Genomic DNA, 13,130 nt, shown 5'->3' with positions numbered 1-13,130 from the left:
GCGGTTTGAAAAAGTCACGGTATCAAAACCACTAAGATTTGCCGTCATACCTTCCTCACGGTATCAGCCCCAAAACAACGTGCCCAGGTCGCTTTGCAGAGTGCAGCTTACGCGGCCCCTCCCCCTTGCTGCATGTCTACCTAGACGCACAGTAGAGAAGAGCTGTGAGGAGCTGTCCCTGTGTGTTTACAACCGTGTGTGTGATAAAGCAGGAGAACGCAAGGACTCCCCTGAACTTTCCCCCATCTAAAAACGTCGGCTGTATGGGAATATTTCGGCTATTGTAGAAATACAGATGGCCATAGCCTCAACGCGAGACTCATCCGAATGACTGATTAGTCTTGCGTTGAGCCTAGGATGGCCAGGGCTTAGATCTGCGTGAGCACGACCCGTCGTAATTTGTCAAATTCAAGGTACATTAAAACGTTGTCTTGCTTCAACATACATCGCATCGCATAAACCATTTCCACCCGCAGGTTTGAGGAGTAGCTAACATAAACGTCAGATAAATACTCTCTATAGGCTAACGTTACCTACTGAGGCAGCTAACATGGCTAATTAGCTAGCTAACACCAGCTATCTTTCTCCTCTAACTAACGTTAACGACACGTTAGTTGACTGAGCGAACGTCGCTGTACAGCAGGTCGTTATTAAAACGTTTTGCACTGAAGAGAAGTAACATTAGAAAATGACGAAAGACTCCTCCAATCTGTAAGTGGAAACGTATGCACAAACTTTGTGTGTGTGTGTGAGAGAGACAGAAACAGAAACAGGGACAGGGCTGTGTGTGTGTGTGTGTGTGTGTGTGTGTGTGTGTGTGTGTGTGTGTGTGTGTGTGTGTGTGTGTGTGAGAGAGAGAGAGAGAGAGACAGGGACAGGGCTGTGTGTGTATGTGTCCTGTGTGAGACAGAGTGGGGGTGTATGTGTGAGGAAACAATCATTATTTGTGTCCAGTGTTCACCCATTACAAAAGAGAAGTGTGTATTTGATTGTTATGTTTTAGTTTGACATCAAATCAATTAGATGAACTAAATCGTTTACATTAGGGCTGGGACGGATCACGGATAATCCGTGGCCCGTACAGATCAGCCCCCACGGTTCGGCACACGGTTCGGAACGTCTTGGTCCCCCCCCCCCCCCCTTTCGTTTCATTTAACGTTTAACGTTAGTGTATGAGAACGCCTGCAGCGCAGCCAGACACAGACAGGCATCATCATGGCAAGCACAAGTGAGCTTCCTCATCCCTTCGCTGTAAAGTCTCTCTGAAGGCTGTGGCTAGTGGCTACTAAAGACAGCAAACTTATTTCAACACCTCTGAAAAAGCACAGGAATGCGAGCAGCATGTTGCGCGCTGCACAAGATAGCACGAGCCACAACACGCACACACACACACACACACACACACACACACACACGCACACGTTTCACGAACACATTATCACCGGACGGTGAAATGTTGCCTTGGACGCATAACAACAAAACAACACGTGGGGCCACCGAGTAGCTTAACGTAGCATCAACGTTATGTTTCCAGACTCACCCGGTCTGGTCTGTACCCGTGTCATGTGACTACGTTAGCAAGCAACAGGCAGGAAGTTAGGCGCAGTGCCACCTAAAACAGGAAGTTGGGTTGTTTTGCCTTCAGAGTAAAAGCATAAATTGTGTCATGAGAAAAAAAAATATTTTGAGCTGTGCAGGGCAACAAATGGTTAGAGAAGTATAATAGTATTAAAAATTCAAATCGAAAATCTAATTTTGAGAGAAAAAATCTGATATAGCCTCTTTTTTTTTTTTTGCTGATCCGAAAAATCCGTGATCCGTGGCTCAAAATCCGTCACGCGATCCGATCCGTGGGTTTTCTGATCCGTCCCAGCCCTAGTTTACATACTATATTACCAAAGCACACACATACTTGCCAGTTAACTGTCATTACAGTTGGAGGTTACATTAACATTACTTTATTTTTTCTCAGTCCACAATTCAGCAAACTGTTAATAAAATACATTTTGTTCATTGGCATTTTTTATGCCACATAAAGGTCCGCAATACCGCGATACCGTGAAACCGTGGTATTTTTGTCCAAGGTTATCATACCGTCAAAAAATCATACCGTTGCATCCCTAGACGGAAGTAAACAGTTTGGTGAAAGATTGACACGGTGTGGAACTCGCTCCTTCACAGTGTGTTATAGGAACATAATACTCGCTGTCACCACGATTGCAGATTTAACTCCAAAACACTAGCATTGTGCATGTGAGTGGATCTACGTTTTATAGTTTAATATTATCAATTGCCTGGCCTCCCAGGATACCTTGTAATGTACATCGTTTGACCATTTTTTCAACTTATAAATGTATAAAACCCCATAAAACCAGAGGAAACTCGCGTTTTCTAGTGCTTCTCTATGGAACTCTAAGCTGAGAATGTCCGAGTGTATTTTAGAGCTGCACGCGCTGTAATTGGCTCGTCTGCCTTCGGGGCGTGGCTTAGCGATAGGTCAATTGGACACTTCCTCAGTGTTGAATGGTAATTTATACACATGAGATTACTTTTAGCCAGATCTTGCATGTTGCGTTCAGTATACACTGTAAAAAAATTAAATAAAAATAAAAAGCAATTCCAGCACGGGCCACACACACACACACACACACACACACACACACACACACACACACACACACACACACACAAGGGGCGCTCTTTCGGGAACCCTGGTGTGTTTGATCTGTTCATGTGACTGAAAAGATTAGATTTGATCACTACTTTTCTAAATCCAGCCAATAGGAATGCGTGTGGTGTACTAGTCTCGCTGGCCAGCCTCCTCTCGCTTCCGTGAGAGTGGTCTGGCTGCACGGAAACAGGCTGCTGGCATAAGCCCTCCCCTGCTCTACAGCTGCTCTCCCATTGGAGCAACTGTTTCAGTCGCGGCCAGATGCTCCCGGCTTATTACAAGCTCTGTCATTGGCTCCGACCATCAGAGCGGCTTCCGCTCTCTCCTCCTGTGTGTCGCTGTAAACAGTGCCCTGCCGCCTCAGTGAAAACAACAACGCTAACTAGCTAGCAAGCTAACGGCAGAAACCTACACACTAGCTCGTTGCTACACGCTGAAAACGGCAAGTTGGATTGTTGGAAACTATTTTCCAAGGGCACTGCCGCCAAGCGCCGCCCATCACAATCCCACAATGGAGACCTGCGGCGCCAGACTCTTCTCACGGTAGGGAGGGGAGGCTGGCCAGTGAGACTAGTGGTGTACTAACCCTGGAAGCTCTCTACTACAGACAACATGGCTGACACATGGCACTGACAGACTAGTAACAAATGGACTATTAACATGTCTTTCATGATTACAGTAGCATTGGGCTACAATCATGCTTACATGACAAGCTGTGGGCTACAAACATGGCTGCAAGCTGACTACTAACATGCATTCTACAGTTCACAGAGGTAAGTACACCCTAGCATTAACCGGTTAACCAGCTAACTTATCTAACTTACATAGCAACTAATCAACTGCACAATGTAGGTTGACTGGGTGCAATGCCACCACCATCATCATCTTCAACCGCTTATCAGGTTGCGGAGGAGCAGTTCCAGCAGGGAACCCCAAACGTCCCTTTCCCTGGCCACATTAGCCAGCTCTGACTGGGTAGTGCAATGTCTTTTGAACTAATTATTTGTATGATTTTACCTTGGTAGCAAATTAAAAACTGCAATCTAGATTTTTTTTATTTTCCAAATGAGTAGGGTGTATTCACACCTGTAGGTTGTTTGCTTTGTTCCGATTCAGGTACTTAATTGATACAATTGTTGCATTTGTGCCTTGGTTCGTTTGTGTTCACACAGCCACAAATGAAACGGTCCAAATAGTATTGTCAAACTTCCTGGATTGGCCAGCAGACACTCTGATAGGCTAATAGCCTCTCGGGATGGACAAAATAATTCCCAGAGATTTTCCTATATGATTATAAAAATGCGTTTTGTTAGACCTACATTTTAGGCTATGTCGGGCGTCCGCCGTGCGAGGAGAGAGAGAGAGAGAGAGAAAGAAAGAAAGAGGGAGGGATCGGGAGAGAGAGAGGGAGAAAGTTCTTTATTTATTTATTGCTATGTAGCCTATGTAAGCCTATGTATTTATTTAGCCTATTTAGGCTATCGGGAATTTGGAGATAGAAGATCAAAGACCCTCGCAAATTCTGCTATTAGGCTACTATCACGGAGATGAGGATTAGCCGAGACATAGGCTATATGAACACCTGTCCTGTCAGGAATAAAATATTAATAAATAATTTAATAATAAGGGACATTTCGAGGAAGACATGCAATCAGTCTGATTGTCTGATTGAACCAGACAATCTTATCACAAAGAAGGCTGGCTCTGATTACCACGATTTGTTTTCATTTATTGAATGGAGACCAGAGAGAGGGAGAGGGAGGGAGAGAGGGAGCCAGCAGCACCCGCACACCGCACACAATTTACAGGCAACATCCGTAGAGATTCAACACATTAACGTTGCTTCCCATGGTCCGAGGTAAGTTGATTGAGTTCAAACTGCTGATGTGATGATCCAAAAATCCCCCAAAGTTTATCGATGCAAGTCAAGTCGCCAAAACAGGATCTGAAAGATGTTGTTTTTAAACGATAAAAATGTTCGTTCTTCAGGCCATTACACACAGCACAGCTGACTACGGCAGCTGGTTCATCCAAAAATGCGCACCGTTTACTGCTGTTGTGGCGGATCGAGGTCGGCTCACGTTCTCACCACAAACGAACTGCACCAGAGTTCGTTTAAAGCGGACCGAGACCACCCTTTCTTGGCGATCTCGGTCCGCTTGTTTTGTCCCGCATCCGAGTGCGATTGCTGTGTTCACACTCACCCAAACGAACCGCACCAAGGGGGAAAATGCTCTCTGTTTCGGAACAACTGCTCCAAACGAGATAGGTGTGAATACACCCTTAGCTTCATATTTGTCCTGTAGAAGACAGCGATATGAGTTGGGTGTTTTCAGGTGGTGATGGACTTATCTGGACTTTCTAAATTATAAATCACATAGTATAATGTATATGAACTGTTGATCTGGCTCATTCTGTCAGTACAAATACTAAAATACTAAAATTAATAATAAATGTTAATACATGTGTTTTAACCAGGCCTTTGAAGACATCCACATGGAACAGCGTCGAGTTATAAAGACCATTTTGGAGTATGCTGACCAGGTGTTTACCTATGTCTTCATCGTGGAGATGTTGCTGAAGTGGGTAGCATACGGTTACAAGACCTACTTCACCAATGCCTGGTGCTGGCTCGACTTCCTCATCGTGACTGTCAGTACTGAGAGAGGCCCACTAAATACAACTATTGATGCTATTGTATATTAGTTGGACTAGGGACTAATATACTGTATCTTTGCAATGGCACACTATTCTAGGTGTCTGTGGTGTCTCTGACTGCCAACATCCTGGGATATTCGGAGCTTGGGGCCATCAAGTCTCTGCGGACCCTGAGAGCTCTGAGGCCCCTGAGGGCTCTGTCTCGCTTTGAAGGCATGAGGGTAAGACAGGCAAATGAGAGACATACAGGGCTCTATCTTCCCACTGGCCTTAGGCGCTAAACTGGCGTTAAACGCAAAAAAACACGCTTTACGCCTGACTCGGGAAGATAGCATCATGTTTTTAGGCCCCGAAATGCGCTTTACGCCGAAGAGGCGTGTCTCAGTGCCAGAGTAGGCCAGAATGGGCGTTTCGGCCTTAAATACCGGCCTAACGCTATCTTCCCCCCTTAATTTAGCGCTTAGCGCTTTTCAAAACCAGGCCTTATTCACTGCGCCGGCTCCCCTACCAAAGTCAAACACAGACACACGTGAAATCTCCCAGGATGCATAGAGGCTAATACATTTTGACAAGAAATAGCAACCAAATCAGCCTAAGTAGGCTAAGTGGTAGATACAAATAATATTTATGTTAACACAACATGCAATTCTAGAAGATTTCAATATTGGACAAATTAAACATTAAAATCAAAACACCCCCCTTTGTGAAACATACATGTAATCCAGGTGGCATATATATCCGTCGCAAATACAACGTGATATAGATGAGTAACACGGTTGTACTGTGATGTCCGCCCCACCAAGACTTAGCTTATTTGACACGTACTTTTTCCAATAAAAACACATTTATGCGATGACTTTACATAATGTAGGCTATATTTATGTCGCATCATTTAGCCTGTGCTGTGATGTGCAGGAGCAGCAGGTAGCCTACACGTTATAAAACTAAGCCTGTCCTGAATGAGCCGAGTGGGGGTGCTTGTTCACTATTGTGAAAGTTATGTGTTTACAACATAAAGATCATGGAATTGGATGCTATCAGGAATGTCACCGATAGTTAACGTTCTATATTGTAGGCTACAGGGAGACCGCATCAGCCCTGCTGAACAGATCTGTATTTGCCTGGCTGTAGGTTGTATTGTTTTATTCAGGCTATGATCTGTGATGTGCTGAGATATCCAAATTGGCATGAAGAGATGACAGCATGCAGCAGCAGTTCACCAATGACCAGAGTTGTGCATAATTCTACGCTTAAAAGGCGTGGTTAAGTGGTTAACACCGGGTGTAGCGGCGAGTGGAAAATATGGAATGCGCTGACCACGCCCACTAAATAGCACTTGGCCTGTCGCTAAACGCTGTTTTAAGGCCAGTGGGAAGATAGAGCCCACAGACATACCGAAAGATACATAGGTATATAGACAGACTGGTAGGGTGACAGTTTTTCTACCACAAAATTGAGAAGAAAGGTCTTGGGGGGCTGCTTTGCATGAAACAAACACTAGAACAGTCAAGAAGAAAAAGGCGGACTCTAAACAAACACATCAACATGCTAGCATGAAGCCTCCTCAGCTGAAACATGCTAGCATGTTGTGGCCAGATTCTTTGTTATCTATCATGTTCAACACTACCTCTCCATCATTGTTTCAATGGAATCGGAATAGGCACCCCTACGTCAGGATGCGTGGCCATAGGCGGAGTTTGACTTTTAGCTTTTGGGGGAGGGGCCACTTCAGAAGATTTGACCGTTTTACATTTAAAATTTTGCCTGTTTGAAGCCAGATTTATATCTCATTTTAAGGCTGGCATCATCATGGTATCTCTCTCATTATTGTTTAATAAGTATAAGAATGGAAATATAAGAAATATTAGAATATGAGTAGAATTACAGAACATTCATACTCATTATTGTATGTTTAGTAATGTAATGTAATGTATATTATATAGTGCTTCACTGTTCACTGTTGCTTTTGACCGTGCTCAAAGACACTTTCCAAACAAAGACCTTCAGATTCTGAAGAAGGTCTTAGGACCGAAACGTTATTCTTTTCTGTTAAATAAACTTTTTGCATTAGGGTTAGGGTTAGGGTGTTTTTTTTTGTTGCATTTAACGCCAGTTTAGCGCCTAAGGCCAGTGGGAAGATAGAGCCCAGTGTGTGGGAGTTATTTTCTTTTGATTCAGTCGGGTTTTCCCTCCTCAACGCGCCTTTCATTTAGGTGTGCAGAAGCTTTTGCTCCTTCGCTCTGACTGAAATGGTCGGAGCCAATGGCAGAGCTTATCTCTGCAGCCTGCTTCCAGTGAGTCAGACTACTTCCGTGTTGGCTTCCTTTTTCCAAGATGGAGGTTGCTGCTTGGTCAAAACAAAAGAAAACTGTCAAGCAAACCAGTAACTGTCTGTCTGTCTGTCTAACTCTCTGTCTGTCTATCGCAGGTGGTAGTGAACGCCCTGGTAGGAGCCATCCCGTCTATCTTCAACGTACTGCTGGTGTGTCTGATCTTTTGGCTGATCTTCAGGTACTGCCCTCACATGGTTTCAGTCATACCTGACTGTTAGGGTTAGTTTCTCCTGGGGTTAACCTGACCTTCTGGCTGATCTTCAGCATCATGGGCGTGAACCTGTTCGCCGGGAAGATGTACTACTGTTTCAACGAGACATCGGAGGAGTACTTCCTCCCTGAAGAGGTCAACAACAAGACTCAGTGTCTGGAACTGATAGAAAGCGGTTACACAGACGTCAGGTGGAAGAACGTCAAGGTCAACTTCGACAACGTGGGGATGGGATATCTGTCTCTGCTGCAAGTGGTCAGTCTGTACACACACACACACACACTATAGTCTAGCAGAATGGGCCCTCAGATTTTGAGATACCCCTACCCGAGGTAGAACAAATGACAACAATGATTTTTCTCATCTTTAGGGTCTCCCATTAATGAAATTGATTGTTGTCAAAAAACAAATTGGGGGAAAAGATGTTTTTTTGGCTGTTCTTTAGAACTACCCCAATCCCTGAAAAAGAGCCAAATTAGGCCAGTCCGAATAGGGGAAAGGTGACAAAAAAGCCAATAACTTGAGAATGCTCACTCTTTTCCTCATCAGATTTGCTGAGGTATGAACCAGGTGGCTGCCCTACATCACCAAATAGTCAAAAAATGATTTACCTAAAAAGATAATGAATTATAGTCCTGTAAATATAGCTTTAGTTTAGGCGAAAATTGTACTTTGTGGTGATAGGAACATAGGACATCACTTTTCTCTCATTTATCAGAAAAACTGAAATCCCTGAAAAATATACCATTACTGAATTGTCTAGGGTGCTATTGAACACTGACCAGTAGTTGTATGGAGATATCTGGTACAGTTCTATTGCAAATGAGATTTCTTTAGACATAGGCCTACTACCTCTTCACTGAAACAGTCAAATTATTGTATGTTATTCTGAATGGGTAATAAGTGGCATAAAAGCCTATAACTTGGGAATGCTCACTCTTTTCCTCCTCAGATTTGCTGAGGTATGAACCAGGTGGCTGCCCTACATCGCCAAATAGTCAAAAAATGATTTACCTAAAAAGATAATGAATCATAGTCCTGTAAATATAGCTTTAGTTTAGGCGGAAATTGTACTTTGTGGTGATAGGAACATAGGACATCACTTTTCTCTCATTTATCAGAAAAACTGAAATCCCTGAAAAATATACCATTACTGAATTGTCTAGTGTGCTATTGAACACTGACCAGTAGTTGTATGGAGATATCTGGTACAGTTCTATTGCAAATGAGATTTCTTTAGACATAGGCCTACTACCTCTTCACTGAAACAGTCAAATTATTGTATGTTATTCTGAATGGGTAATAAGTGGCATAAAAGCCTATAACTTGGGAATGCTCACTCTTTTCCTCCTCAGATTTGCTGAGGTATGAACCAGGTGGCTGCCCTACATCGCCAAATAGTCAGAAAATGATTTACCTAAAAAGATAATGAATTATAGTCCTGTAAACATAGCTTTAGTTTAGGCAGAAATTGTACTTTGTGGTGATAGGAACATAGGACTCCATCACTTTTCTCTCATTTATCAGAAAAAAGAAAACCCTAAAAATATACCATTACTGAATTGTCTAGGGTGCTATTGAACACTAACCAGTAGTTGTATGGCGATATCTCGTATCGTTCTATTGCAAATGAGATTTCTTTAAGTGGCATAATACTAATAATAATACATTTTATTTGGTGACACCTTTCAAAACACCCAAGTGCATAAAAGAGACATGACATTCTAAAATATCATACATAAAAACAAGCATTGCAAACACCAGCATCATTAAAATACGACGAGCGTAGATATAAGAAAAGACAGGAGATACACACGGCAGGCGAATAACAGATTGAGTACTGTATATGATTAAAGGTAGTAGACCAATTTGAACAGGTGGGTTTTGAGGTGGGATTTGAATGTGGTGATGGAGTCAGACTGTTGGATGTGTGATGGCAACGAGTTCCAGAGTCTGGGTGCAGAGCAGCTGAAGGCCCTAGCACCCATGGTACTGAGGCGAGGGAGGCGGGACAGTCAGGAGGCCAGCTGAGGAAGAGCGTAGGGAGCGGGAAGGGGTGTATTCCTGGAGGAGGTCAGAGAGATGGGTGGGTGCTAGGTTGTGTAGGGCTTTGTAAGTGAGCAGAAGGTTTTTGAAGTCAATCCGGTAGTGAATGGGAAGCCAGTGGAGTTGAATGAGGACAGGGGTGAGGTGGTCAGATGATTTACTGCGGGTGATGATCCAGGCATTTGGAGTCTGTTGAGCAATTTGGTGGGTAGGCCAGAGAGAAGAGAGCTGCAGTAATCAATCTGGGATGTAACGTGGATCAGGATGAGGACTTTGGTGCTGTGTTGGGACAGGGATGGGCGGAGTCTGGAGATGTTGCGGATGTGGAAGAAAGCAGACCGGGTGATGTTTTTATGTGGGGTGCAAAGGAAAGGGTGCTGTCCAGAATGACGCGGAGGCTCTTGACTTGGGTGGAGAAGGGAACAGGGAAGCTGTCAATGATGATGTCTGGGGCAGTGGTGTTTTGAGCTTTGGAGAGGATGTTTTTGGAGCCGATGAGGAGGGCCTCGGTTTTACTGGCATTTAACTTCAGGAAGTTACTGCTCATCCAGCTCCTGATGTCCTGGAGGCAGGCAGTGAGGGAGGTGGGAGGAAGAGCGGTGGTGGGTTTGGTGGAGATATAGACCTGGGTATCATCCGCGTAGCAGTGAAACTGGACACCATAGTGTCGGAGGATTTTACCCAGGGGGAGGAGGTAGGTGATGAATAGGAGTCGACCCAATACTGACCCCTGGGTCAAACGGCAGAACACCCGGACGAGTGGTTCCCTAGTTGGACTAACTGTCGTCTGTCGGGAGGTAGGATGCAAACCAGGAAAGTGCAACACCAGTGATTCCAATGTTCGCCAGGTGCTCCAGAAGTAGTGGGTGGGAGATGGTATCGAAAGCAGTGGAGAGGTCAAGGAGGATGAGGATGGTGAGGAGTCCAGAGTCAGCTGCACGGAGGAGGTCATTATTTATTTTTAACAGGGCTGTTTCAGTGCTGTGATTAGGGCGGAAACCATATTGAAATGGTTCGTGGAGGTTGTTTGAGTCGAGGTGGGACTGGAGTTGGGCGGCAACCACCCTCTCAAGAGTTTTGGAGATGAAGGGGATGTTGGAGTTGGGACGGTATAGTGTTTGAGGTCAGATGGGTACTGTGGCCTATAAGTTAAGAATGCTCACTCTGATGATCATCATATTTGGAGAGGGAAATACCAGGTGGCTGAACTACATCACCAAATAGTCAGAATGTGGGGAACCCAATAAAATAAAGTTGATCTAAATTACAAGCCTCTAAAACATAGAAATACAAGGTGTAAATATTGGAAGTTTTATTGAAACTGGAACATTAATCCAAACTATAAATCAGTAGTATCTCCTGTCTTCACATGATGGAATAATACAAGTATAATAGTAATCATAATACATTTGTTTTATGGTAGCCCCAAATCTCAGTGCTTCATTTCATTTAATGAACAAAAACAGGAGAACAGACTAGAAAACAAAATACTGCTCATTTGACCTGGTATATGGACACTTGTTTCACAGCCAAAGTCCAAATATCCAAATATGAAATACAGTATCAGCCCTTTGTTGAACGTATTATGACCGTACCAGATTATTGTGCCAGTGTTTGGGAGTCTGGGGCACATTCACAAGCTTATACTCCATGGACTGCAATTGTAAGGATTGCAAAAGACTGATGCAAACAAACTGTCTAAATATTGCTCAGTCTGTAGGCAGCCTGTCTATCTGGAGACAATCGTGTTTAATATACTGCATCCTTAGTATCATTGTCCATTTGTCAGATTAAGCTATCACAATGTAAAAAAAAATCCTCTTCTGTGTATCATATTGTAACCTTTTTCCGAAGTATTTGGATGTTTCATTGTTGCTGCGCGTACATAAGATGTGTTTCAGTGAGAGGTCAAGTATATAGATACTAGAATGTGAAATGTCAGGTTCCTCAGATGTTTGGGGACACATTTTGACATTCTGCACAGCAGGTGCAGAACTCCGTACAGGGGAGGCCAACAGAGAGGCACTGGCACTTTCCACTCTCAACAGTTTGGATCTTTGCAATACAAGTAAGTAATGTCTCTCACTTCTGTAGGTGCTGGGGGTTTCCTAAATGGACTGGTTTAATGGCTCCATCTCTGACAATCCATCCCTTGCCGATAGGACTCCATAACATTGGTTTGGGCATGTGACTGTGACACCATATCGCTGTCTGATACATTGCTCTTTGCTAGGGATGCACCGATTGCCATTTTCTTGGCCGATTCCGATTTCCGATTTTTGAATAGTCTGACTTGCCGATACCGATTTTTGCCGATTCCGATTTTTTTTTCTAAAAACAACAATTGACAGCTTACACAAACGTTTTTGTAACTTTGTTTAAAAATTAAGATTCATAGAACAATTCTTACATCTAATGGGGATCCAAATAAACAAGGACCTTCTCTAGGACCTTCTCACTCAAACACTCAAAATAAAAGTGTTCCAGGTTAGGCTACTGGACAGAGCTTTTTTGTGCAAATACAATGAATACAAAAATTAAATTAAATCCAATAGCCTATATCCCACAGCTATCATGCATTTACTTTTCCAAAAGAAAACAGGTGCAACAGAACATCAAAATGATCCATGGACAAGGAGTTTATAGCCTGGCTCCAGACCAGTCCTCTTGAGTAGAGGGGAAATGAGTTTATGAGTTACAGTAACGATCTTCAGTCTGAATATCAGGCGGAGTTTACACACAGTCCGAAGTTTGGTATGCGTATTTTTATCTGCCATCCGAAAAAATATCGTCACGCACAGAAAACGTTGCACACTTGTGAGTCCGATGCATTTTTATTATTATGTCCGTCGTTCTCATGTCGTTCTATTTGCAATACGAAACAAATAGTCTCTCCTGTATCCACGTCACGTTACAACATGACTTGACAGGCTGAGGCAGCAGCGCTGATGTGGAATGGAAAAGCAGGTCGGGGAATGGTTATCATACTGGACACAATGCTCGCGTTCACCCCGCCAAGCCGGCTGTGCGCGGTGGCGGGTTGCTGGAGCACCGCTTCCCGGGGAGAGAGAGCAGAGAGAGGGGGGCCAGTGAGGTGAAGCGAGCCGCTCTGACTGGACTCCAGCCGAGCGGGACTCGGCCGCATCTCTGTCTCCACGGCTTATTTTCGACTTGCATGTGTGACAAACTGCGAGCTTTGTCTACTTCACTG

The 13,130-nt window shown here is 43.9% G+C and overlaps 1 protein-coding gene across 1 annotated transcript in view; it reads left to right on the top strand.

The window, feature by feature from the left end:
- Positions 1 to 13,130, top strand: part of LOC310787875 (sodium channel protein type 4 subunit alpha B-like) — a gene marked incomplete at both ends in the record, with an annotated part of 92,024 nt that overhangs the window by 62,043 nt on the left and 16,851 nt on the right. The window contains 4 exon segments of the mRNA XM_083649335.1: positions 5,150 to 5,323; positions 5,428 to 5,550; positions 7,758 to 7,840; positions 7,927 to 8,128. Coding sequence (XP_083505461.1) covers positions 5,150 to 5,323; positions 5,428 to 5,550; positions 7,758 to 7,840; positions 7,927 to 8,128 — 582 coding nt within the window.

Source organism: Poromitra crassiceps (genome assembly GCF_964638095.1).
Source record: "Poromitra crassiceps genome assembly, chromosome: 13".
NCBI lineage: Eukaryota > Metazoa > Chordata > Actinopteri > Beryciformes > Melamphaidae > Poromitra > Poromitra crassiceps.
The sequence above is the reverse complement of the archived record's forward strand: the minus strand, read 5'-3'. Positions and strand labels throughout refer to the sequence as shown.